Source organism: Mirounga leonina, unplaced genomic scaffold, assembly GCF_011800145.1.
Source record: "Mirounga leonina isolate KUSES-001 unplaced genomic scaffold, KU_Mleo_1.0 Mir_101664, whole genome shotgun sequence".
Classification (NCBI taxonomy): domain Eukaryota; kingdom Metazoa; phylum Chordata; class Mammalia; order Carnivora; family Phocidae; genus Mirounga; species Mirounga leonina.
The window spans coordinates 20242430-20269918 of record NW_023270175.1 but is presented as its reverse complement, the minus strand read 5'-3'; the positions used below and the strand labels follow the sequence as shown (position 1 = coordinate 20269918).

The window sequence follows — 27489 nt, the reverse complement described above, 5'->3', positions numbered from 1 at the left end:
CCAACCAGGCCTGGTGGTCCCAGGCGGGGGAGGGGGGACTCCTCTGCCTGGCGCCTCTCCCCAGCACTCTACCTCGGAGGCTTGGTTCTCTCCTCTCCCTGACCCTGCTCAGCAGAGCACAGGTGCTGCTTCCAACTTTCCTGGACTACACTGGACAAGTCCCACGGCATGGGGCTCCCTTCCATGCTCTCCAGAAGGCTGTGACCTTCAGCACGGGCGCTGGTTGGCTGGGCGTGGCATGCACGCGAATACGTGAATGTTCACACACGTACACGCACGCATGCTCACATGCCCATTCTCAAGCACATGTGCTCCCCAGCCCCGAGCTTCTGGGAGCCTCACATCCCTCCCCCCATCTCACCCCCTCCCCTTTCTCCCCCACCACAAAAGCCACAGGTAACAGCAGTCCCCAGCAACACAGAAGACACAATGCAAAACCCAGAGGCAGGCTTCGTTGCCATGCTGTTTTAAGCATCTAGCAGGATGTGAGCCCAGGTGGCTAACGGCAGGGCTGACCAAAGAAAGCTCCCTCCCTCCCCTCCGCCCTGCCCCCAACAGCGGGCTCAATGAACTTGGAAGGGGCTGGGAGGTACGCTAAGGGATTTCACATGGGGCCAAAGGGCAAAATAGCTGGACTGCGAGCCCATTCTGGCCCCGCCACATCCCAACCGAACACTGTGTGTTCTTGGAGAGGTACCCCCGGTCTGGAGCTCAGTTTTGCTATCTGTAAAATGGGGAAAGCAGAGTCACACAAGTTAAACCAGCCCACATAGGTTCAAGCCCATCCGAAGATGCTGGAGGATTCGACAGCATTGTCACCGTAGCTGCACTTTGGAGAGTTAAAAGGGCTACCCACGCGCTGGGAAGTCTGGGATGGTGATTGGGCACTGCTGCTGAGGTTGTTCCCAACTTTGGGTAGGGTCATATTCCAGAATGCTCCCCACATTCCCTCCTCCCCCACGGCCAAATTCCTATGGCTGAACTCCCTGTCCTGTCCATTGGCGTGGAACCCACCCAGGGTTTAGAGGTGATGAGCTCACATGGGGGGCAGGCTGGCGTACGTGCCCCTTTCTGGCTGGCCGTCCTGGTTGCAGAAGCCTCGGCCACCTTCCCTTCCTCTCCCTCCACAGGCTCAGCAGGGAGCCTAGAGGCAGCCCTCGTTCCTTCAGCCTGTGGGTGCAGCCAGGAGGGCCTTGTAGGGCCAGGGGCAAGTTGCGGTGGTCCGAAGCAGCTTCGAGGGTGTGGAAAGACCAAGTCAGGAGCCCGAGGGGGTGGGAAGAGCTCTGACTACATCCAGCAGGTGGCGATAGGGTGGGGCTCTCCGGGGTGGGGGTGGGGGGCCATGGCGCCCCTGGGGGTAGGGTACGGCCTCATACTGGTCGAGGCGGGCGGGGCAGTGGTAGGAGGCTCTGCCAGCTAACAGGTTGGGCCTCCTGGGCTCACAGGAGGAAAGGGACTAGCTGGCCCAGGGTGCGGTGTACAGGCCCAGAGGGGGCCAGCCCGGGGCCAAGAAGCCCTGTGTCCCTGGGGCTTAGTCCTGGAGAAGGAAGCGGAGGCAATGGTCTCCGGGCAATGGGCCGGCAGGGGCGGTGGGGGCGCGGGTGGTGCAGGGTGAGGGGAGCCGAGCTCGAGGGTTGGCCGGGGAGTCTGAGCGTCTAGACACTCCAGCCGAGGCCGGTAAGAGAGGCGACTGCCCACAGACAGGCCAAGGAGGCCAGACGCGGCGCCCTCGCGGGCAGGGGCTCGGTGTGCTCCCATAGCCACTCGAGCTCCTCCAGCAGCTGGCGCCGCCGCAGCTCCGGGCCCACCTTCTCGCGGATGGTCTGGTGATAGTGGTTCAGGTGCTGGAGCTGCCAAGGGAAGGAGGGGTGAGGGCCTCCCCGGCCAAGCTGCCACGAGGTGAGGTCTTGGTGCCAGCCAGTCCCCGGCGATGGTACTCCGGCTGCCGCCCTGGCGCAGGGGCCCACGGGTACCCACAGATACCCACAGCTCCCCAGCCGTCATCAGGCCACAGGCGTATGCCCTGGGGGCTTTTCAGAGGCAGCTCACCACAGTGGCCGTTTAGTGTCACAGTGACACTTCCGCGGGGTGCGTGGGGGACGGGAGCGGAATGAAGGTTGGGCAAGCATCATTATCCCCATTTTACAGAAGAAGGGACTGAGGCTTATATTAGGACTTGAGGTGGCAGAGTCCAGAGACTCAGACTCCCCAGGAGCTCACTACCTGGGGTTGGGCAGGTTGGTCTGACCAGAAAGTTCTAGAAGCTTTGGAGTCTCTGGTGAGGTCAGGGAGGGATGCCCCAGTGTGTGCCTACAAGCCAACAGCGTGGACCTTCCCAGGGGAGCGGAAGTGGCAGAGGGTCTTGGGGTAGGGGGAGCAGAGGCGAGAGAGGCCCAGGGTTGGGAAGAAGGCAGTCAGTGGTTCACGGGCCGAAAGATGGATGGTGCTGAGGGTCACTTACGTGCTCGGGAGACAGCAGGCTGACATCAATGAGGTTCTGGTCATAGGGCACCAAGGACACCACTTCAAAGGTCAGGTAGGACCCTGGGTACTGGGATGCCACAGGAAAGGCGGGAAAGCAGGACAATGAGTGAGGAGAAGGGGCCTGGCTGAAGGGCGGGAGGCAGCGCTCCACTCAGAAGCCACGGGCACAGGGAACTGGCCCTTGTCAAGGCCGAGACTCCAGGTAGGCTGAACGTCCTACAGTCCCCTTGTCCACCCCCACACCCCGGTCTGCCAGTCAGCACCTCACCTTTGGTGCTTATTAGGTCTGTATTTCTCAAAGTGCGTGTATCCATAGCACTGCGGGGGCCTTGTTAAATATGTAGATTCCCGGGTCCACCCCCCAGACCACTGGAGTGAGAACTTCTAGCACAGGGCTGGGAACACACATTTTCATAATTTTAAGATAAGTTATTAGGTTTTTATATCTATCTATCTATCTATCTATCTATCTATCTATCTATCTATCTAATCTATATCTTTATATATCTCTATCCAAATCTCTTTGTATCTCTCGATTGACCTACCCATAGAAATAAGTATAAAGAAGACAAAATAGTCCATAATTCCCGTTTCCCAGGGATCCCTTGCATGGGTGTGCTTAGAAAATTCAAACTACAAAAAGATACACAATAAAAATGGAAAGTCTCCTCCCTGCCCAGGTTCCTTCCTAAAAACATTTAAGACATATACAGTAATTAATCCATTAATTAATTATTTTAATCCACACAAAATGGATCCTACCACATGCTTTTCTGCACCTCTCTCCACCCTGTTAATAGTAAATGTAGGAGAGCGCTGCATATTAGCACAAGAATATCTACCTCACTCTTTTTTAAGGGCTGTGTAACGGTCCATAGTATGCATGATGATTTATTTAATCAGTGGGATACGTGGGCTCTTTCCACTTCTTTTTTTACTGTGACTATTGATGCTACAAAACACATCAATGTATAAAACATCTTGGTGACCTTCTAGGAGTAGATCCAGAAGACATGTATCTGGCAGAGGGATTGCTGAGACAAAAGGTATAGGCATTTTATTTTATGTTATTTTTATTTTATTTTTTAAAGATTTTATTTATTTGCGAAAGTGAGTGAGAGAGAGAAGAAGCAGGGGAAGGGGCAGAGGGAGAAGGAGAAGCAGACTCCCCACTGAGTAGGGAGCCCAGATGTGGGGCTTGGGGCTCGATCCCCAGACTCCAGGATCATGACCTGAGCGGAAGGCAGATGCTTAACCAACTGAGCCCCCCAGGTGCCCCAAGGCATTTTGAATAGATATTTTGATAGATATTGTCAAACTGCCCTCTAGAAAGATTGTATCAATTTGTGCTTCCTCCAACAGTGTGTGAGAGGGCCCATTTCCTCATAGATTCACCAGTACTGGGTATCATTAAAATCTCTCCTTGTTTGCCAATCAGATCGGTGAAACATGGTAATCTATTGTTTTGATTTGTGCTTAAGAATAAAGTCGAGCATCTTTGCATGCTTATGGATCATTTGTGTTGATCTTAGAGAGTTGCCTCTTCATGTCCTTTGCCTGTTTTTTTCTGTTTTCCCTATTTTTGTCTTATTGATTTGTAAAAAGCTCATGGGGCAAAAGAAGGAAATGCGTGCTTTCCCTGTTGTATGTGCTCTATTTGTCATACATCTTTTGACTTTCTTTATGGTATTGTTTCCATATAGACAGGTTTTTTTTTAAGATTTTACTTATTTGAGAGAGAGAGAGAGAGCACAAGAGCATGAGCAGGGGGAGGGGCAGGGGAGAAGCAGACTCCCCGCTGAGCAGGGAGCCCAATGTGGGGCTTGATCTCAGGACCCTGGGACCATGACCTGAGCTGAAGGCAGACAGTTAACTGACTGAGCCACCCAGGTGTCCCTCCATATAGACAGTTTTACATTTAATTTATCAATCTTTTTCTTCACAGCTTCTGGGTCTTGCATAGAAAGGCTCATTTCCACCCTGGGATTATAAATGAATTTATATAGATTTTCTTCCAGATCTTTTATGGTTTTACCTTTAAATCTTGATCCATTCAGAATTTTATTTTGGGGTAACAGTAAGGTTCTTCACTTTAATAGCCCCCCAAATGATTAGCCATTTGTCCCCCCCATTTATTAAATCTCTCTTGTCTTTACTGTTTTGAAACACCAGCTTTATTATAAATTAAATTCCCATTTTGTTTATAGAAATTAGAGGGGCGCCTGGGTGGCTCAGTCGGTTAAGCATTGCACTCTTGATTTGGGCTCAGGTCATGATCTCAGGGTCGTGAGATTGCCCACGTCAGGTTCTACCCCCAGCATGGAGCCTGCTTAAGATTCTCTCTCTCTCCCTCCCTCTGCCCCACCCCCCCAAGAAAATAATAAATTAGAGGGTGTATTTCTGGATTAGCTGTTCTATTCCACTGTTACAGCTATCTCTCCCATCTCTGGTGCCATACTGTTTTGTTACAGTAGCTTCATCATATGTGCTAATATCTGAAAAGGCTAGTTTCCCTTATTGCTCTTCTTTTCCAGAATTTTCCTAGCTACCTAGCTATTTTTGCCTGTTTATTTCTACAAACTTTACTACCATTTTGTGAAGTTACAAAAGCATCCAGTTAGCACTGAAATTGAGGTTGTCTTGAATTTATAGATAAATTTCCAGAGAAATGACATCTCCATAATATTGAGGCTTCTTTGCAGAAAGCACCATTTACTTAAATCTTTTTTTATGTCCCTCAGTAGAGATTTTCTCCATATAAGTCTTTTTAAGTTTTTATGTAGGTATTTTATCCTGTTGGTTGCTATTATAGGGAATCTTCATATCTAATAAGCTCCCCTGGTGATTATTATGGGCATCAAAGACCAATGATTTAGAGCAGGGATACTGATTCATTTGGTCTAGAGTGGGACCTGGGCATTGGCATTAAAACCAAAAAGCTCTTCTGATGATGCTGATACTCTAATGTGCAAACAGGCTTGAGAAACTCTGAGTTATGGAATTTTTCTGGAGCAGAGGAAAACTCCAAATCAATTCACGTCTGCCTATTAAATGCCCTTCTCCTTGGACCTTCCTCATACCCCATACAGCCCAAAGTCACCGCCATGCTGTCTACAGCTCTAGCCTGTCCCAGCAGCACTTTACCTTGGTCTTTGCTTCTACCACAAGGGCCACATCTTCAAGACGTATCCCGAATTCTCCTTCCTGATAGTAACCAGGTTCTAGGAAACACAGAGATGCTGGTGGTATTAAGCAGGAGGAGGACCCAAGCCCGTTGTTTCCTGTACCAGTCGAGGAGTGGCTGGAGGCCCGGCTGCCTGGCTGCCCCAGGCTTGGGCAGACCCACCACTGACCATGGGGGAGGCCAGGGCTTGTGGCCCAGCAGGGAAGACATAAAGGCTCACTTGGATCCTGGAGGCACTCCCATCTCCTGGTGTGCTACTATCTTGTTACCCCAGTGTTTGACTGGAGACTCCAGAGTTTGGATGTACAGCCAGGAACCAACTCCCACAGGCAAAATGAGGGTTTGAGCCGAAGGGTTTTAGGATTAGGGTGGGACAATGCATTTGGGGCTGGGAGTGCTGGAGCCCAGGGGGCCTGTGCCTGGCATGCTCCCTGAAGGCTGGTGCTCCCTAGACTGCAGTCCTGGGTTGGTCTTAGGGTGGGGAGGGGAGTAGAAGAGCCCAAGAGCCATACCGATGGAAGTGAACATGCCCTTGGTCATGGGGATATTGCCAGACTGGAATCCCACTGGCCCTGGAAAAAGAGATGTAGGCATGGTGTCAACTCTCCCATACTCACCAGCTTGGAAACTAGCAGGCTCTGGGGAGGGGCAGGTAACTGGGGGAACCCTGGGGCATCTCTAGCAGCACTTGTCCACCACATCATTGTCTACCTGGGGCTGGTATGGAGACCCGATTGGCTCTGCTTTTGTCTATGCCAGCCAACCGCTAGGCCTTGACCTGCCACTCTTCCCTCTGAGGCCCTCCCTGATGCCAAGCAGGCAGCAGGAAGGGCCAGGTGCTACCATTTCTCACTTACCTTGTGGAGCATCACCTCCCACAAGCTGGGTAACCCTGGGTGGGTCACTTTATCTCTGTGGGTCTTAGTCATTTCCATACCTGTGAAATGCTCTACCTCCTTTGTAAGAGGGGGGACCCCAGGGAAGTGTAGAAGAGACACCTACACTCGTGCACACCCAGGAAGTTGCCAATGCCATGGCCTGTCCCGTGACCATAATTGAGCCCAACATCCCACAAGGCTCTGCGGGCAAAGATCTCCATCATTCTCCCTGGAAGAGAGATGGGCCTAATCAGTCGGCTGGACCCCAGACAGTCTGCTTTGCCCCTTCCTGCTCTCTTGTTCCAGAGCCAACTACCAAGATGGTACCTGTGGAGAGTCGCTCCTGAGAGGCAGGTTAGCAAGCACTTTTTCTAGCACATTCTACATCGTACCTACATTACCTGCACTGATGACTCTACTATAGTTTCTCCCCATCTATCAGGATACCTGCTTCCCCCAGAAATCCTCCCATGACTGCTATAACCCACAGTGACCCCCCCCCTCCCCAGTGAGCTATAGTATTAGATTAGGAGGCAGGAGGCCTGGGTTCAAGGCTTGGCTCTCCCAGTGACCCCTCTGTGTGACCTTGGACAAGTTGCTTTCACTCTCTGGGCTGGATTTTCTCATCTATATAATGGATGGGATGATGATATAATCCCTGCCCCACTAGCCTCCCAGGGTGGCTGTCTGGGTCCAGTGAAATCAGGGCCTGAGTCTCTGGGTCCAGCCTGGCTTCTAAAACCCACCTGATGTACTAGCAGGAAAGACGAGTCTGGACAGATCGATATTTCCTATCAACACGCGGGTATATGCCTCCTGATGGGGAGAGGGAGAGGTAACATGCTGCGTAAGAGGAGGATCTTGGGAGTTTCCAGCTCCCAGGCCTACAGGGGGGCTGTGTTGGGGGGGAGGTGCATGGTCATGTGTGGTCATCCAGGTTCTGGAAAGTGGTCAGAGGCAGCTGAGGGGTACCTGTTGAAAGCTGGAGTTTGGTCCATGTGATTCTCTTTGGCTGGTCCACAAGGGATGCTTATATATGGTGGTGGGCTGAGGCCTGACAGAAGGGAGTTGGGAGGCAAACTCCCTGAGCTAGAATCCTGACTTGGCCACTCACAAACTCTGAGACCTTGGGTAAGCAACTTTAACCGCGCTGTGCTTCAGTTTCCTCATTTGTAATGGAATTCTCACAGTACCAGCTCATAAGGCTGTTGGGAGGAGTAGGTAGATTCATGCACATAAGGTGCTTCAAACAGAGTAAATGTTCAAATAGAGGTCAGCGCCCTTATTACTGTTACGATCATCCTTCCGTTTTCTTAAGGCCTTATGTTTGGGTTGGGGCCTCATAATCTGGCAGGTCAGCCTTGCTTACTTGGGCTGGTTCACCTTGTGGATAAAGGGAGGGAGGTGGGCTGACAGCGACCTCTTCACTCCTTGTGGCAATGTGGTCAGTCCCTTTCATCACACACACACACACACACACACACACACACACACAGGCTTGTCATCCTGTGCAGGACAGCCTGGAGACTCAACCCACTAAATTGTGAGCTCCTCGAGGCCTGGCCAGCTTTTGTTTTTTCTCTCTTTCCAGCACCACGTCTGAGCCACAGTCTGCTTGCTGAATGCACGAATGCGGCCCCCTGCTCCTCACCCACCCAGAGGCCCCTGGTGCACACAGAGGATGTCCCAGCCTCAGCGCCAGGTGGACCAGCCCTCGCTGCTTTCTGAAAACCTCCAGCACCTTTCCACCTCCACGTCTGAGCCTGCCTGTGCTGTTTCTCTCTGCCCGGAACACCTGTTTCCCTCCTTCCTGCTGCGCACAGGGCTAGGTACGCAGACAGCAGCAAGTATTTGTTCACTGATTTACTGAAATGGGATGATGAAGAGCTTCAGCTGAGCCCTGCTGGAGGGCTGAAAGATCTCTGGGGAAGTAGCCAGGAGCATTGGGTTTTCTGGTTCTAACTTGCTGTGTGACTCCGGGCAAACTACTTAACCTCTCTGGACCTCCGTTTTAGCCTCTGTAAAATGAAAGGCTCTTGCTGGAGTGATTGCTTGGATGTCCCTTGGCTAAAGGTGGGTAGGGGAATTCTGGGTCCAATGCTTACCCTTTGGAAAGCAGAGGGGGTACCCCAGTGGACTGTTCTGGTGATGTCTGTGGTTCCATCCCTGCGGGCAAGGAAAATCAACATATACAGCTCTGCTGAATACTTGGGGGTTGGGATTATGGCTGTGTGCTTCCCGTGTGCTTTCCACTGGGGTTCGAGTGGCAGGAGTGGGGTGGGGGTGAGGTGGGTTAGGGGTAAAGGAAGAACATAGATGCTACCATCAAGTTCCCATCTTCCGCATCTGTGCATAAAGGGACTCTGCAAAGCTATTAAGTTCAAAATCGCTGTATTGTCTGACAATCCTGATCCCCCACATGCATACTCCACCCCCATACCACTTATTTTGGCTGTTTTATAAATCTGAGTTTCTTGGGTCAGCCTGGCTTTCAAAGCAAAGTTTCTTCCAGGCTTTCAGGGAGGCAGGAGGGAGGGGAACGTCCCATTTTTACCAGTGGAGAAACTGAGGTTCAGAGAGATCATCACACTCTTACACATTCATATATTTACCATTTCTAGAACACTTTTGCAGCTCCCTGGGAAGGGTAGCAGAAGAGGCCACATTATCCTCATTTCCCAGATGAGGCAATTGAGGCCATGAGCCATCTCCCTTTCTGAGCCTCAGTGAAGCCAGGCCTGGAGCAAACAATGACTCTCCCCACAGTCCTCTCCTTGTAAACATGGATCTGACCCAAGGACTTGCTCAGAGTCCTAGGGAACTGAAGCCAGAAGCCAGAAAGTGTGACTCCCAACCACCAGCGGCAGCTGTGGCCCCAGATGGCCCCTGTGGCCACCACCAGGGAGGGGGAGGGGAGAAATGGTCCCAGGGCCCTGGGGATTCCTCCCTGGGAACAGGTCACAGGGCGTGGCAGACTTCTTAAAGAAGGAGAGAAGAGGAAGTGAAGTGACCATTTCCCCGGCCTCACCCTGCTCAGAGCGTGCCCCAATCCAGCAGTGCCCCACAAATCCACTTCCTCTTTGCACACTGGCCATCTCAAGTACGCAGTACACACAACGCCAGACTGCAGAGGCTGCTAGGCTGAGCTCTCGCGTTAGCTCCCAGAGCTGCGCTCCGAACAAGCGAAGAGCCGGTGTCATTAGCACATTGACCATCTCCGCGGGATAGAGAAGGGGAACCGGTTTGAAAGGACTCCTTGCTCCTCCATCAGTTCAGCACACCCCTTCCTCCCCCCACCAGCCCCGCCCAAGCTTTCCGCGGTCCACTTGCTTCCTAGCTGAGAAGGGGAAAAAGAGAATCTACTGGCTCATCTCATCTCAACTTCTGTGTGAACCATTGGTCACACATTTGGAAAAATTGGGGTTAGCCTATTCTGCATGGCTGTCCTGTCTAGGTGTTCAGACCGTGCACTGTACAAGGGTAGCACAGGCACTTCGTGGTTATATAGGAATGCCAATGAGGGCACACGGGTGCACACATAGATCGTGGGGTCTCGGAGCAGGGGGAGAGGGCCCTCCTACATAACCCGGCATGGTCACGCACACACTCACGCATATCTACTCACAGACGCGCGCCCGTGCGGCTAGGTGTGTCCTGTTCTGGCTGGGCTCCAGGCATCCCCTGAGACTGCTTGCTGCTCTCAGAGGCCTGATCTTGCCCCCCCCCCCCCCAAGCCGACGTGGTCACCTGGTCTGTGCGGTGCGAGGAGAATGCCTGCTGCTGGTGGTGTGGGGACCATGTCCGGGGTGCGTGTGAGTAGGTGGGAATGTGCATGCGGCCCCTGTGGGGCCAGGCAGGGCTGCTAAGCATGGCCGCTCGGACTGTGTCATGATATGCGGGCTCCAAGAACATTTTACTTGAGCAAGGAGAGGTGTTTCCTGATTCACACAGAGCTGCTGCACGGGCAGCCCCACCGTTTTGGCTTCCGTGTGTTTCCCACTGCGCAGGGGTCCCCGGGTGCGCAAATGGGGACAATGCTCAGGCTCATTCCACCAGGGCTCTCCGTTCTCAGACAGAGGATTCACACCCAGGAAGGGGAGCTGCGCCGGCTCTTGGGAAGCCCCGGATGTCTGAGCTGAGGTAGTTGGCCAGGGCAGGGTGGGGAATACATACCAGTATTGCCCCCCAGAATCCAGCAGGTACATCTCATCTGAAGACAGCTTCTGGTGCTGCTCCTTGGTCGGACTAGGAAGGGGAGAGCCACTGAGAAGGGGGCAGCCTAAGCCTGCACTGTGCAGGGTAGGGGGCCCTGAGTGGAAGCAGGGGAACCCCTCATCCCTTATTTCCCTAAGGGCCCTGGGGGAGTACTCGGTTGATGCCGCAAACGTACTTAGTGCACAACTGTTGATCTGGTACCTCACCGAGCAAGGATCCCAGGAAGGGGAGAAAGGAAGGAGCCCGGAATGCGGGAGCCTGGAGAGCCTCAGAGAGCATCCAAGGCTGCCATCTCCCCCTACGTAAGGAGCCGCAGGCCTGCAGAGGCTCGGGGGCTTGTAGGGGGCTGTGTGGTAAAGCTGGGAAGGAGCTGGGCCTGGACCCAGATGCTCAATCCAGTGCTCTCTCTCTAACTTTCTGTGGCCCCTGAGAGCAGAGGGCCCTGAGAAGCCAAGACGCAGGAAGGGGAAGGGGGGTCCTCGAGGGTGGGGCTGGAGAGCAAGAGTTGGTAGGGCCAAGGAGTTCCTCCCCTGCTACTCTCTAGGAGGCAAAACGGGCTGGGTCAACACAGCTGTAGGCTTGGGAGACTCTAGGTGAGGGAATTCTGGGAGAGGCCAGGCTGGCCCATGGAGGGCGTCTGATCTCCTCCTGCTGTGCTTGTGCCAGGCTGAGGCATTCTGGTCAGCTTGGGTCCCCAACTTCCATCAGGCAGGCCTGCAGGTGTTTGTTTTCTATGGAGCCAAACATCTGGTTAGCCCACCTCTGGGCCCACCTCTGGGCCCACCTTCGTCGGCCCAGGCTGAGTAAACAGGCCTTTCTCCCTGTGTATTCGAGAGCTTTAAGAATTAGCTAATATAAATAACTCACAGGAAGCCAAGGAAAACCAACAGCAGCCCTGCCTCCCTTCCAGATCCCTCAGCCCTGTGTGCTCACAAAGTCTCAGCCTTTTGTGGTAGAAAACTGTTTGGGCCTTTTCATTTCCAGAAGACTCCTGATCCCTGACTGAGCTCTACTGCCCACCAGTAGCCCCCACAGTACTGAAGGCGTCAGACCTTACATGTGGACTTGGGTCCCCGAGCATTCCCTCCTTCACACCCCCCTACCCCCCTGCACATACCCCAGGATCCCGCCCCACAGGGCCCTAGAAGATTCCTTCTCCTGAAGTACCTGTAGTGGGCCAAGGCAGCGTTCAGGCCACTAGCAGAGATGGTTTCGAAACTGGGTCCTGAGGAGAATGCTTCCTCTCTAGAAAGTACAAGGCAGGAACGGTCAACAGATGGGGTCAGAAGCTAGGCTGGGCCCAGGATATCGAACCAGGGCAAATGAAGGTCATGGCTGCCTCTACCTCAGCCAGACTCCGTTTGGCGCTCCCAGCGCCACCTCCCGGTGCCATCTTCCCAGGCTCCAGTCTGTTGGTGACGGAGCCTTCAAGGTCAGAGAAGGAGGGACTGTAGACACCAATTATCCCCCTCCACCTCCATTTCTCAGATGGGGAAGCCAAGGCCCATTGTCCCACAGCAAGTTCGTGGTAAAGCCAGAGTAAAGAAACCTAACTCCTCGTGTCTGAAAGCTTCCCCAGCCCCAGGGCAGCATCCTGCGCCTCAAACCTACACTATGCTTATGGCCTGGGCCAAGCGTGCCCTCCGGGAACGTCCCTCCCCAACTTGGTATTTTCAAGTGGTCCAGGAGCCCCACTTGGCCTGACCCAGCCTCCACGCAACGCCCCCCCACCCGAGAGAGGGTCTGTGCCTGAAGCAGACACTAGGGGGCACTGATGGGTTGTGGCCCTTTTAGTTGTCCCGCTTTCAGCAGGGGGCCGGGGACTGTCGCGGAACACGCGCTGTCCAGCTGCCCTACTACCCAAGGACCTATTACTCCTTGTTCCAGAGAGCCCCACCCCCCGCAATACAAGGAGGTGGTTCTTCACCCGCGGAACTGGTCCAGCAGCTCTGCCCCTGAGAACTCATCCACCGTGCCCTTGGGCACGTTCTTCTCCAGCCAGACCAAGTAGCGGATCACAGCCACCGCGTCCCGTACCTGAGCAGGCGAGCAGGGCAGAGGGGCGGGCTGAGTGCTCGCAGCCGGGGCTCCGGGATCAAGGGGATCAGCTGGCTGCCCCGGGAGCTGAGCTCCACACACTTGAGGGTGTCCCCGACTGTTTGATGATGTTAAGGGATTCTTGGGCAAGTTTATATATATGATCATAGTGTGGTTAGGTTTTGAAGAGTTCTTATCTTTCAGAGATACTTACTGAAGTGCTATCTTTTAGAGATGCTAAAGTGTCGACAGAAGAAACCTTCTGATACCTGGGATTTGCTTTAAAACCATCCAGCGACAGAGGCTGGGCGTGTAGGCAAGGAATGTGGCCTTACGTGGGCCAACCGGCCACAAGCCGCAAAGCGAGTGAGGGGGCGGGCGATCATTAGGCTGGTTTCTCTACTTTCGTATATGTTTACACTTTTCTATAAGAAAAAGTTTGGTAAAGTGAGGCGATTTCTTCTCGTTTCAACAGGAATATCCAAAAGAGCAAGCCATCCTCTTGCCAGGGTGGGGAAATCAGGACAGCAAACACTTACTTAACACTTGGAATGTGCCAGGCAGTGATCAAAGCAATATGTGTATATATATATATATATATATATATATATATATATATATATATAAAATTCAATATGATTATACTTACATAAGTATATAATTCTGTTTATATGTATATAGTTATATATTTATAAACTCATTATATACTTATATAGGTACATATTTCTATTTATATGTATATAGTTATTATATGTATTAAAATATTAATATTACTTATATATTTTATAGATATTATATATTATATAACATGTATGTTTATCTATCAATTTAATCCTCACCACAACCCTACACTGTAGATTCCCGTTACGATACTCATTTCGCAGATGAAGTAACTGAGGCCCAGGGAGGTGAAGCAACTTGCCCAAAGCCACCCAGCTGGGAGGTGGGTAGAGGAGCTGGGATTCGAATTCAGACACTCTAGCTTTGGGGCCCAGGCTCTAGACCACGGTACCAGGCTAGGAATAAGGAGGTGAAGCCCAGGTGGGTGCTCAGGAGTCTGGTGTCCACTTCTCTGTTTCATAGAGCTTCTTCAGGTTTCTTGGCAGGGTCTCCTTTCTAACTCATCAGACCAGGAGTTCCCAACAGGCTAGGCCGCCTGCCCGTGACTTACATGGCTGGCCCTGAGGAGGGCCTGCTCCTTGCTGTTTTTCACCGCCTTGGTCACCATCACTGGGGAGTAGGTGTCTCCTATGAGTTTCTCCTGTCATGGGCAGAGAGGAGGAGGTCGGGGAGCATCTCCAGGACACAGTGGGGTTTGAAAAGGATTGGCCGGAAGGCCCAGCTAAGGCGAGGCTTACCATTCCCTACAGTGGCAATGACCTTTCCTTCCTGTGCTTTCTGGCTGCCTAGGTCTCTCCCTGTCTCTGTGTCCAGCTGAATCTTACCTCCCTCCCTCCCTCCCTGCCCCTGGATCCCAGCAGCGCTCTGGGATGGATCAGAGCCTAGCTCCTGCCACTCAGTGGGCTATTCTAACAACGTGAGTTTCCTACACATACCATATCATAAGAGAGAACATTTATGGAGCGCCTGCTGTGTGCCAGGCACCGGGCTTCACATGCACCATCTCCTCTAATCTCTTCAGAGCAACTCCTCTGACGTCAGGGCTCGTACTGCCATTTTGCAGGTGAGGAAACAGAGGTCCAGACTAGCTAAGTCACTTGTCCAAGGTCATGACGCAGTCAGTTCAGGGCAGAACCAGGCCTCAGTCTCAGGTTTGGCGACCTCAGAGCCTCTGCCCTACAGGCTGTACTCCGTCTAGTCTCCTTGACAACCTCTGAGCTTTCTGTGGATAGACACCTGCTTCCTCTTTTTCCATCTCTTCCCAGGGAGGCCTAGAAGGGGTCTGACCAACTGCCTGAATGGCCGAGGGGCTGTGGCCCCACTTTAGGTTGAGACTTACCAGGGCTGGAGTGGGGGCGGGGGGTGATGCCTGGCCCAGGCGGGGGCCTGGCAAACCTACCGTAGGTATCACTTCGTAGAGCCCGTATGTAGTATAGCTGGTCCCGATCCAGATCTTCACGTCTCCGGAGGCGTAGGTCTGGACATTGCTGCGGGCCTGGCTGTAATCTTCGAGTTGCACACACATGGAGCCCGTGCAGCTGGAGTTCAGGTACTTCCGGGTCTCAGAGTCAAGGCAACTCTTGTTTACAAATAACCTGGGTGGGGAGGAGAGACCAGGGGGGCTCCTGAGGGTCTCTCAGGACCGTGCAAAGGACAAGGATCCCTTCGTTCTTGGAGGTCAGAGGAACCCCACCAAAGAGCCAAGCAGACCAGATTTGGAGTGGGTGGGAACAGAGGTCAAGGGGTCAGGAAAAGCCGACTGGAAGCTTCCCTGCTTGGGGGCAGGCGGCAGGCAGCAGGCTCCTGGGAGGGCTGCATGTTAGGGCAGGGTAAGCGGTGGGGCAGGTGAGGGGCAGAAGTTGGGGGAAGTCCCGGAGAGCAAGCCGAGGAAGAGCCGTACCTGATAGAGGAGTCCGTGAGCAGTGTGTAGGAATAGAAGAAGGGGTTATAAGGGATGTCACTGCCACGGAGGTTGAAGAGCCCTGGGGAAGAGAATTGATGGGCATTTTTTGAGGCTGATCTGCCTGAGGCAAGTCCATGTCCCACCTTTGGCCCACCGTTTGCTCTGGCCCCCCAAAGATTCCCAGCAGTAAGCCTGCACATCTGCCTCTGAATGTTTCTCAGGTATTTTTTTTGGCGGGGGGAGGTCTCTGAGGCGCTGATGAGAGTTACAGACCCTTCCTCCCAGAAAAATGAAGATACCCAGCCAGCAGTCAGCATAGTTTCAGTGGGTTCCCAGCAAATCTGAAGCCCAGAGCTGGGGTCAGGTCAGAAGCCCTGAGCCACACTGCGACAGAATCGGGCGGCACTGGCTGCTAAAGCTGGGGGTATGAACGCCCCGGGCTGGTGGCCAGGCTGATGGCAGGTGTCAGCTGGGCCCCTTTCCCTTCGTGAGACAGCTTTTGCTGCTGTGGTCAGCTTGCTCCGGGCCTCCTGGTTTTCTTATTCCACAGACGTGATCTCCTGCCTCCTAGCTTTCTCAGTTCCCACAGGCCATGGCCACGGAGCGAAGCCGGGGTATATGGTGACTGGGGGCGGAGTCCTGGGCTGCAGGGCCCAGGAGGCATGGGGTTTGGGGGGACCCAGGTGCCCACCCCGTGTCCATGAGTCCATACTCACAGGCTGTCTCATCGAGTGCCGACAGAAGGACGGCAGTTGGGCCCTTGCGATGCTTCTGCATCTGGCTGCGGACACCAGCTACCTTCTCCTGCCAGGGGCTCCCTGGAAGCAAAAGAGCCCAAAGAAAGCATAAGCAACGTACTTTCCCTTTGGCGCGCTGTTCCTGAGAGGGCTTCCTTAGGGCAACCGTTTTCCATGTCTTTCAAAGCAACAGAAAACTTCCTCCAAACAAACTCTCACTGTGTAGCTGTTAAGGACATGGACTCTCTGGACCGACTGTCTGAGTTCCAGTTCTGGCCCTGCCATTACTAGCTGTGCGACCTTGGACAAATTACTTAACCTCTCTGTGTCTTATTTTGCATGCCCGTAAAATGAGGATGGATCGTCATATGATAGTATCTGGTCAATAGGGTTGTTATGGGGATCAAATGCATTAGTATTTGTAATGCACACAGAACGGTGTCTTGGTGTATGGTAAGCCCGGTGTAACTTTCTGATCAATAAATAAGCATGCAGAACAGAGATCAAGAGAGCAGCCTTAGTTGAAGGGCGAAGGGATCAGGCTAGGTCATGTTCAAGCCTCTTTTCTGAAATAACCTGGTGCCTAATTAGCCACGGGTCCTTGAACATGGTTTTAATCCCTCTTTGACCCATTTTATAGATATTAAGACTTCGGGAAGGAAAAGTGACTCGTCTAGGTTTTCGTAGCTAGCAAGGGGTAGAGCTGAGATTTCCACGCGGGTCTGTTTGACTACATGGCCCACCCTCTTACTCTATATGGACTCTGGACTCCCTTGCTAACACAGTCAGTCCCCAGACTTGTCCTGAAACTCTGTGTCACAGAGCTGTCCTTTCTAGGATGCTTGTACCCTGGTTCTAGTTTTCATCTTTTATTCCTACTCTCCGCAATGCAGATGAAGAGTCTGCCCCTAGGCAGGGCTCAGAATTTGCTGGCAGAAGGTCATAAACATTAAGGGCCCCAGTTGGGCTCAGAGATTAGGCATAAGTAACTTAACGCCATTTAAAAAAGCTTTATGCAAACAGGGAAAAACTACTCAACCAGAGCCAGAGCTTCGGGTATGATACTTTTTAAGGATTATTTTATTTTATTGTGGTAAAATACACATACAGTAAAATTTTATCATTTTAGCCATTTTAAAGTGGCTAAAATTCATTCAGTGGCTTTAAGAACATTCACACGATTGTGCAACCACCATCACTATCTAATTCCAGAACATTTTCATCATCCAGAAGGGAAACCTTTTTTTTTTTAAAGATTTTATTTATTTATTCATGAGAGACAGAGAGAGAGAGAGAGAGGCAGAGGGAGAAGCAGGCTCCCAAGGAGCAGGGAGCCCGATGCGGGACTCGATCCCAGGACCCTGGGATCATGACCTGAGCCGAAGGCAGACGCTTAACCATCTGAGCCACCCAGGCGCCCCAGAAGGGAAACCTTGCAGCCAGAAGCAGTCACTCCCCATTCCCCTCCCCGCTCAGCCCCTGGAAACCATTCATCAGCTTTCCGTCTCTATGGATTTGCCTATACTGGATATTTCATACAAATGGAATCATACACTATGGGGGCTTCTTTGGATTCTTTTGCTTAGAATCCTGTTATCAAGTTTCATGAATCTGCGACAACAAATGAAAGCCAATTTAAATTGCCTGATGCATACAGGTATCTTTGAATAATTAATTAACTTTTCACATTCTTCTCTTTGCCCTTTGCCCCCTTTAAAGCCTATCAGTTGCTGGAGAGAAAGTCTCGCCTGTCTCTGTAAGCTTATAGACTCAAGAACTCTATGCTTGGGCTTCCAGGCCCAGTTCCGGCTCTGGATGGCTTTTCCTTGAAGACTAGCAGCCTATGAAGGCGCAGCATTCCCTCACTTGTGGGCAGTGACAAATCCCATATGAATTCTCCCTCAGTCCCTGGAAGGTTTCCCCCCTTTATCCCCTCCCCTTCCCGACATAACTTCGCCCTTTATCTGAAAGGGATGAGTTTTATTTATGATTACACAGTCTTGGATAGCAAGTTTCTTTAAAAACTTCTTCGAGATGCAGAATGATTCTGCAAGTTCTATCAGAACGGATAAAGAAAATTGGGCACAATTTTAGCTTGTTTCATCATCCTTGCTTTTTTGAAATTTCCCTCCTGCTTTCTTGACTCCTTTTCAAACAAGAAATGTGCACGGACCTGTGTGCGGAAAGGGGCCTCTCGGATTGCCCAATATTCCTAGGAATCCATGTCCGTTGGCTCTTTCGGAATTCCTGGGGAGGTAGCGGGTGGTGGTGGCCAGGATGGTGATTCATCATCAGTAGCCTGGTCCTGGTCAGGATTTTAGTTACTACTTACCAGAATCATAGAGCATGCTGTTCTTTTATGACGTTAATTAGATGGTATCAACGACGTCAAGATGAAGATTATTGATGTTAGAATTTGGGGGGGTCAGTTAACTTCTGTTTGTGGTCTGGCCAAAACCTGAACCCTAATTTGTGCCATGGATTGACCCTGAGCTTAGTGGTATACTTCCTTTGTCAGCCGACCCACCTGACCCTAGTCATCTTACCACAGGAGGGCCGGAAGTCAAGGTTTGAATGAATCAATACAAACCGGTCTCCACTACCAGACAAGCAACTCGTACCATGTTTTTTTTCTCTCTCTTCAAAGGGGTAGGGTTTTGTTTGTTGTTTTTTTAATCTTGCTCCGACTCCCTTGTTTCTTCCCTTCCTGCTCCCTCTTGCTTCAAATCCTAACACTATCTATTCCAGCATTTTCTAAATATGGTCTGAGGACCTTTCGATTCAGACTCTTTGAGATGAGGGGGCCCAGACGTCTGCTTTTTAAATAAGCATCCCAGGGCGCCTGGGTGGCTCAGATGGTTGGGCGTCTGCCTTCGGCTCAGGTCATGATCCCAGGGTCCTGGGATCGAGCCCCGCATCGGGCTCCCTGCTCCTTGGGAGCCTGCTTCTCCCTCTGCCTCTCTCTCTCTCTCTCTCTGTCTCTCATGAATAAATAAATAAAATTAAAAAATAAATAAATAAATAAATAAATAAATAAATAAATAAATAAATAAATAAATAAATAAGCATCCCAGGCAATTCGGGTGCACAGGAAGGTTTGAGAGGCGCTGCTCGGGTAATTCCCAGGACAACATTTTCAGCCAAGGAGCAGCAGTGGGGACCTGTGTTGCTTCAAGCTGGGAAGAAGGAGCTTAGGGAAGCACCTGTGAATGCGTCCTGCAGGGCATAAATGGGCTGGCTTGGAACCAGAGGCTTCTGTGACCCCCACGCCAGGTCCACAAGGTTGGCTGTGATGGGCACCAGTTGTATGTTAGAGTTTTTGAGGGCCATGTCATAACTCTCCCAGGAACCTGCAGAGACAGGAAGCCGTCACTCATCCCCTGCCTATTTACACCTCAGGAAAAACTGTGACTCCAGCAAAATTAGTCCTTGTCTGCTCTGCCTTCCACTCCACTCCTGCTACCTCAGCGGCCCAGAGCAGGCCCAAGCAGGCTGGTCCTCCTGGGGTGTGGCCTCCCAGCCGCCTCTCATTGCCTGGGGCCCACCCCAACACTGCCCCCAGCCAACTGGCTAGTCCTATCTTTTCAAGTGCCAATGGCCGTGGGGCCCTCTTCTCAGGACTATCCATTTTAACCGAGCATCAGTGCCACGACCCAAAGGAATGGCGATGTTCACGTCATCAGAAAGGCTGGCAAAGAAGCCAGTTCTGAAGGGGGAGCCTTTAGGTACATATTCATGAAGACTCCACCCTTGGAGGCAGGCTGGCCAGCTGGCTGGGACCCCAGAGCTCAGGGAGCTGTATTCCTAGGGTGGGGAGGGGACCATGCTCCTTTGCTCAGAAACCCACTGAACTCCTTTGACCTTCCAAGCTGCCTTCCAGAGGAGGGCTCCCAAATGATTCCAGTGCCATAATTGGTAGAGCTCCAGAGCACAGAGGACGGTTCTGGGTTCAAGAACATCCTGGCCTATTGTCTGCTAGATCTTAACGATTCCCCAAGTCTTCTAGGTTGGGTCTTAGTACTCATGACTTTAAAAAAAAAAAATCTGCATTCATTCTTTTAAATGTATTTTCATTTCACAATCCATGAACAAATTTTTGTTGCAAAATATTCGGCAACTACAGCTTCAGACACTCTATCCTTAGAGTCATCCTGTCCCTCCTTCTACCGAGGTATGCTTCTTTACATCCCAGAGGGGCTGAGTCACCCTTGTTGGTGTGGGCAAATGCAGGAATGAGGAAAGAACATACCAATGGAGAAGAGAAAGGGGTCGAAGCCCACACTCCCTCCGGCAGGAACCTCAGTGAGGAGCCAGGTGGTGATGGAAGCTATGTCAACTGAGAGGAAGACAGGAAAGAACGTAGAGTCACCTCCAGAGCCAGCCCCAGGCCTTCCAGTCAGATTTCTGTCTATGACAGTCCTACCATATCTGTCCGTGATGTTAGCCTCAAAGGTTAGGGATGGCTTCAGATTTCCAGAGTCTCCCATAGAGGCCCATCATGGCTTTGCATGCATCCTCTTACCTGTGCCTTCTTGAACCTAGTCCAGGTTTCAGAGTTTGGGGGACATGCGACCCTTCTACCTTCTTTATGTAGCTCCCAGTTGCAGTCCATCTGCCGCTCAGCCTGGGTCCAGTAACGACTGTCGGTCCAGAGACCTGCCTTCCCCATGGTCACCACTGCAGTTCCTGGGGCAGAACAGAGAAACTTGGAGGTGAGGATGAAGGTGGGGAAGGTGGTAATGCATGGGCAATATGGTGCTGGCTCTGAGAATGTCACAAGGGGCCTCTGGAAAGAACTTCTCTCCTCCGTTGCAAAGAAGTGAGGCAGGTGACATTAAGGGGAGCCCTGGGGGAAGCCAGCCTGGGCATCTCTGCTTTGTGTTGAGGGCCTCTCCTAAGGAGGGACGAGTGGGGTCCGCTTCTGGCAGTCCCAAAGAGTCAATGCTGCATGCAGGTGCTCCCAGGAAAGATGGTGTGGTAGCTAGTATGAAGACTCGGTGGCTGATAGGGCCACTAAGCCAGGGGCCTAGCTGAAGACAGGCAGAGGAGCCAAACCCAGGGATTTTGGCAAGGATGGGTAAGGCAAGGGAACGTGAAGCCCAGGGGAAGAATGTTTAAGGATCAGCAAGGGAAGCTTGGATTTCATTCAAGGGGCCGGGATCAGGCTGGAAGGCTCCTTCAGAAACTGGGACCCCATAAAGGGCCTCTGTGTTTGCGTCTCATTTGGCTACGGGAGGTGTCCCCAAGTGAGCCATGTGTGAAGGGAATCAGCGGGCCCCTAGTGGCTGGATGTGGACATAGCATCTGTTCCAGAAATGGCGCCCAGGGTGTGCTAAGCTAGGCCTGGCTGCCGCAGGGACAGTAAGCGCAGGAACAAAGCCGGGAGGGCCATCTGCCTCGTGCAGAAGTGTGACTGGCGGGCTATGATGTGTGCCCTGGCAACCCTTTTCAGAGTGGTGGAGGGCAGGCAGAGCCTCTGGACACTAGGTCCTGGCGTCCTGGCTTCTGAGAACCGGCCACATCAGAGCCTCTGTGACCACGTCTGGGTCTACCCACAGAAGCAAGAAGGGCTGGGAAATGGCTCTCACCTGCAGACCCTGTAAAGCCCGTAATCCACGCACGCCTCTTGTCGCGATTGCCAATGTACTCACTCTAGGAAATCAATAACACCATTGTTAGCTGTTTTCATGGCGTTAGACCCCCCCCCCCCCCCCCCCCTGGAAGACTCCCCCAACCACATCCCAGTTCTTTCTGTCTGGTTGAATCCAAGCCCAGGCACACTGGGCACCTCTTCCAGGAAGTCCTCTGTCACTTCCGGACCTCAGATCTCCCCTTCCTTTGGACAGCTGTTATTTCTCGGAGTCTAAATCCCATAGTCCAGCACTGGGCAGAACAGCCAAAGAATCTCATCTCCCTGGCCAGAACGCAAAATCTGTGCAGTCTGAGATCATGTCTTCTGGTTCTTCTGGGTTCTCCCCTCCAGCTGTCCCGCCCCTCCCCAGTACAGTACACTGGGTACATCATCAAGAACTTCTACAGAGGGCTTCACACATTATTGTATTTTGATCATCATCATCCTTCGAGACAGATTTCAATATTTCCATTTTGCAGAAGAGGAAACTGAGGCTCAGAGACGTTGAGACAGGTGGGAAACAGAGAAGTTTCCCGAGGTGGGACAACAAACTCTAACAATCTTATTAACACTGACAATGCCTTCTCTTCCCAACAGGCTAGTGCTGGGAAGGTGGATGGGATGGAGGTGGGCCCAGTGGTGGGGAAAGGGTGGGTTGGGTGCGCAGGGGCACTGCTTGGGGGAAAGCAGTTCTTACTCAGACAATCTTGTTTCCTGCCTGCCCCCCTCCCCCAACCTACACCTCAAACTCGTGTAGCCCGGGCCTCTGGATCATTCCAATGCTCCATCCATCAGGTTATGGGAAGGTTCGAATTCCTCCAGTCCAATTCCTAGCCCACACTCTAACCTCCTAGGGCCAGAGTACCCTAAACATTCATTCTGGATCTGCCATCTAAGAATTGATCAAAATCGATTCTGAACTTGTTGGCAGTTTCATTGCCCGAAGTCAAGGAGATTTGGCAGTGTCTTCTCTCCCACGTAAAGGAATACATTCTCTCAGCTGCCTTAAAACTCCCATGTCCAAGCCACCTCCTTCCTTCCCTTTGCCTTTTGAATCCTTTCTCTGCCTTCATCTTCTGAGACTTAAGGGCCTCTGGTTTGTGACCTGTTCTCATTGGTGGTCGACCCAGGATAGCAGAGGGCAAGGGTGGGGGAGGAGCTGTCCCTCACCATGTGGGCATCCGTTTCGGGGATGATGTAGGCAGCAAGATTCTGGATGTGCATCTGCTGGCGGAGGGCTGTGAGCTGCGCTGTGGTATTGACCGCAGTAACTGGAAGGTACTGACAGGTGACAGGAAGACACCAAGACACACACTGTTTAGAGAGAATCATGCCCAGGCCCCAGCGTGTGGAGGGGCTGCCACCTTCTCCTTAGGCAGGTGCTGGGGGTAGGTAGGCTGGGCCAGCCTGGAGGGGAACGGGGCGGCAGCTGATGTTACGGGTTAGTCTAGATTAAGGGGCCTGGGCTGAGCGGAGATGGAGGTGTTGAAGAACTTGGAGAGGAACTCCTTGTGACAAAAAAGGGACCTGAGTCTGGGATGGGGGCATGGCTGAGAACTGTGGGAAGCCGAGCCCTGGCACTGGGCCAGGTTAGAGGGACGGTCTTTCTCGGGATACCTTGGAGGCAGAGGTGCCAATTTAGTAAATCAAAATGCAGGATATCCATCCGGTCGCATTTGAATTTCAGATAAGCAACATACAATGTTTTAGAATAAGTATGTCCCATGTGCTATTTGGGGCATACTTAAACTAAAACACATATTCATTATTTGAAATTCAGATGTAACTGGGCTCCCTGTATTTCATCTGGCAATCCTACGTTGGGGACTTTTTCGAGTTTCCACTCACTGGTCCCAAATGGCAGAGGGGAGTGAATGAGTACCCCCAGGAGTTTGGGACATTATCCAGAAAGATACCCCTCTAAGCCAGACATTTCTTTAAAGGCTGGTTTATCTTTAAAATGAAAAATGTGTGGGGCGCCTGGGTGGTTCCGTCGTTAAGTCGTTAAGCGTCTGCCTTTGGCTCGGGTCATGATCCCGGGGTCCTGGGATGGAGCCCGGCATTGGGCTCCCTGCTCAGCGGGAAGTCTGCTTCTCCCTCTCCTGCCCCCGCCCCCGCTTGTGTTCCCTCTCTTGTTGTGTCTCTCTGTCAAATAAAGAAATAAAATCTGAAAAAAAATTTAAAAATTATTTTTTAAAATTTATTTTTTAGAATTTATTTTTAAATTTTTTAATTTTTTAAAAATTTTAAAATTTAAAAAAATTTAATTAATTAAAAAAAGAAAAGTGTGGGTTTTTTGTTTTGTTTTACCTTCTGCTCAATGGCATAGCCATGTTTGTTTTCATATAAAAGCCTACCCACCTGCCTGCCCCAGTGGTCTCATAAAGTTGACGCTGCAAGCAGATGTACCCCATTCGGCCTGAGGCTTAGGGGACTGCTGGCAGCCCACCAGCTTTCACCTTTGGCCTGCCCCAGCCTGAGGAAGCTCTTTCGCCCTAATCTGGTTGTGGAAAGAATCTTCTGGTCTCCAGGTAGGAAGGTGCTGACCTTTCAGCTCCAATATGCTTGGCCTTCTCCCCAGTCACACCCTAGGCCTTGCTCTCCTCCTTTCCACCGGCTTTTCTAGTTCTCTGTCTTCCTCCCTCCTCCCTTCTGTGCCTCCCTCTGCGCCGTTCCTTTAGAACTTTTGTTTTCTTTCCTCCCATCCTCCTGCTTGCCTCTGCCTAGCCTCCGCCAAAGGCGAGTTAGGGGCCTCCACCCTCCTTCCCGCCCTCCCCCCACAGTGGGGCGGCCCAGGCCAGGACGGAAGTAAATAACCTGCTGAGGGATAGGTGGGTGGGTAGGAGGGAGGGATGGGGGATGTCAGACACCTGAGAATGTGCTGCTCGCCCTGAGGGATGTTAATCAGAAACAGGGGCCCCAGAGTCCGGAAGTCAGGAGAAAGGCTCTTAGAGGGAAAGGCCAGCAACTGAGCCAATGGGCGTTGGGAGGAGATGGGAGCTGAGGGGCGGGGCCGGGGCGGGGCGGGGCGGGGCCTTACCGGAGGGCTGAGGGAACAGTTTCTCACATCCTCTCCTCTCAGGTCCACTTGTTTTGGGTGGCCCCAGGCACCCAAAGCTAGAAACCGGGGGAAAAAATTCAGGGTCACTTGGGAGACCAGTTAGCTTCTAGAGAGCACAGGGACTTGGTCTCCTAAATCGCACTCCCCGTCCCCACCGGGCCTCCATCCTTTTAAACAAGCAGTGCTGTCCAACTCGAGGATAAAAATAATCACATTTCATAGGAAATTAGGCGGAATGGGTTGGCACCCTGGGTCACAATCAAGGAAACCTGTTTCATCGACAAGTGATTGCCACTTTTGCAGGGATTTTAGTGCTCATTAAATCAATTTTTCCCTTCTAATCTAATTGGGTCTTTTCGGGGTTTACCGAACTGTTGTGTGTAAATTAAATTGTTGTAATCAAATTTTCTTTGAAATGCTCTAGAGGATCTCGCTAAATAATCACCCCACCTTCATTTTACCCTTCTATAAATCTAATTTTATATATATTGGGTTTACTTAAATTCAAGGCCCACTTGTGCCATTTATTACAATCCAAATCTCTGGCTCTCATTCCAGGCCCATTTTAAATACAGAAAACAGTTGATCCCAGTCTGACACCGTCGCCTGGTGGAGAAAGGTAGGTTAGCATTTAAAGATCTTCTACTATGTGCCAGAGCTCGGTAATTTATCTATAGTATCTTATTCTATACTTGCAACAAGCCCGTGAGGTGGGTATTACCGTCTGTTTTCTATAGAGGAGGAGGCTAAAGCCCAGATAGGTTTGGTAACTCGTCCAAGTTTTGCCACAGTGAGTCAGTGGTAAAGCAGGGATTTGAACCCGGGCCATCTGAGTACAAAAAGTCAACCCTTCCACAGAAAGGACAGAGTATATGAAGACTTAGTTTCCAATTTGGGCTCTGCCCCCAATTCGGTGTGACCCAAGGAGAGTCACCCAGCATTCACTGGCAAACGTTTCCTGAGTATCTACTGTGTGTCAGACACTGGGCTAAGTCCTACAGGCTCGGGGCCTTCCAGCCCCAGAAGTCCTGTGGTCTCTGCTAGTCCTTCCCTCCAGCCCCCGCCTCTGGGGGGGATCTCCTCAGAGCGTAATGGGGGCCTGGGTATGGGGAGACACTGTACTTTTACCTTCTGAGTGGGCTGAGCTACGGAGAGGAGGGTGGCTAGCATCTAACACCATAAATACCCTGCCCGGCTGTCTTGGTCTCATAAACTCAGCGGGGAGATGAGACCCATACTGTTGATCTAAGAAAATGATCCCGTTTCTGTAGGAACAGATCGTTGGCAAAATGGTGATGCTGAGATGCCAACACGAGAAGCAAGACTCCGCCAACCTGTGTCCCTCGGGACACCCAGATTGCTGTTCTCTGAGGCCGGGGCTGTGGCTCCCAAGGGCAGGCTGTGCAGCTGAATCTCTCTGTGCTCTCTGACACAGGGCCTGGCATTGGGGAGGTGCTCAGGAATTGGGTGCTGACTGAATGAGCTGGGTCCTGCTGACGGAGAAGGAAGGGAAGGGAGGCCTCCCTAAGGCTGGGGGTGGAGTGGGTGTGGAGGGCACTGAGCTGGGCATCTCGTTGTGACCAAAGAGGAAAACAGGGCACCAGAGGAGTTAGGCTCCTTCGAGCCTCTTCTTTACTTGGATTTGACTTGGTCCATGTCCATCCTGTCCTTGCTGGGCCTGCGTCACCCAGTCCTCAATAAGAATCTTGCTAAGCCAGTTTAGAGACAATCCCCCACCCTTAATATCTGATCACCTTTGCTATCTGATCAAATTCCTCATCCTTCACCCTTCGTATCTGTTCACCCTGGCCTGCCTCCAGCAAGAATCCTATTAAGCTGGCTTAGTGAGAACCCCCCCACCCCTGATGTCTCCTCTTAGTAATTTTCCATCCACTGTCCCCCTCCCTCTGTTCATTGGCTGTAAGTCCTCAGCCATCTATGCTGTGTTCAGAGTTGAGCCCGATCTTTCTCCCCTATTGCAGTGCCCTTATTGCAATAGTTTTGAATAAAGTCTTCCTTACTCTTAACAAGTACCAGAATCATCTTTTCTTTAACAGGTGGGAATGCAAAGATGCAAAGCCAGACTTGACCTGAGTCTGGAGGGCCCCAAGGACTGGCCCCGGGGTTCCTCTTTCTCAAGACAGAGGAGGACCAAGAGAGAAAGAGAGAACCTGGGCCCCAGCCCTTCCTCCAACCCTTTCTGAGCCCAGAGGGGAGAGGCCAGAGCTGCTCTCCAGCTGGACCTGCCCTCCCGGCGTGGGAGGGAGGGACCAGGATGCACATACCACAGAGGAGGACAAGCCAGGGGCAGCAGCCCCAGCGAGCCCGGGCCATGGGATCTCCAGATGCTGGTGCTGGGTGGATGGAGGGACGGGGGAGAAGGGGCAGGGCTGTTTCCCTGGCCTCTTCCTCCAGGCCTTCCCAGGGCAGGAGCAGCCAGGGGGCTGGGGCTGGCGATGGGGAGGAGGCGTCCGGCCAGGGGATGGAGAGTCCCGCTCTGGTCTCCTGTATCTGAGGGCTCCGGGGAGTGGGCATCGGGAGTCCGGGAGTCCGGGTGGGTGGGGAAGCTCGCGCTCTCCGAGCCCGCCCTGTGCGAAGTCCAAAGATCCCCAGGGCAGAAGAGCAGCCGCTGGTCTCCATCAGCCTGCTCCTCCCCCCTGCCCCCTCTTCAGCAGCCCGCCCCCGTCATTCCCGAATTCTGTCCCCCTCCTTCCAGCAAGCTGTTTCCCATTAGCTC

General features: G+C 52.1%; 1 protein-coding gene across 1 annotated transcript; it reads right to left on the bottom strand.

Annotated features, from left to right (window-relative positions):
* Positions 1–415: 415 nt before the first annotated feature.
* Positions 416–27382, bottom strand: XPNPEP2 (X-prolyl aminopeptidase 2). The gene is made up of 21 exons (XM_035006427.1): positions 27038–27382; positions 24732–24808; positions 22862–22972; positions 21648–21711; positions 20641–20745; positions 20309–20395; positions 19263–19409; positions 16039–16140; positions 15320–15401; positions 14819–15014; positions 13970–14059; positions 12689–12798; positions 11929–12006; positions 10720–10791; positions 8652–8712; positions 7293–7362; positions 6671–6775; positions 6181–6240; positions 5629–5705; positions 2462–2551; positions 416–1850 (listed from the first exon to the last, which is right to left on the bottom strand). The coding sequence occupies exons 1-21, from the start codon at positions 27285–27287 to the stop codon at positions 1656–1658; spliced, it is 2229 nt and encodes a 742-aa protein (XP_034862318.1). The 5' UTR covers positions 27288–27382; the 3' UTR covers positions 416–1655.
* Between the last annotated feature and the right edge of the window lie 107 nt (positions 27383–27489).

Coding starts and splice junctions, on each gene's coding strand:
- XPNPEP2 (XM_035006427.1), bottom strand. CDS start 27,287: ATGCCCACTCCCCGGAGCCCTCAGATACAGGAGACCAGAGCGGGACTC. Junction 20,746..21,647: donor GGGCTTTACAGGGTCTGCAG/GTGAGAGCCATT, acceptor GTTCTGCCCCAG/GAACTGCAGTGGTGACCATG. Junction 16,141..19,262: donor CCTGCAGGACGCATTCACAG/GTGCTTCCCTAA, acceptor TTTTGCTTCCAG/GGAGCCCCTGGCAGGAGAAG.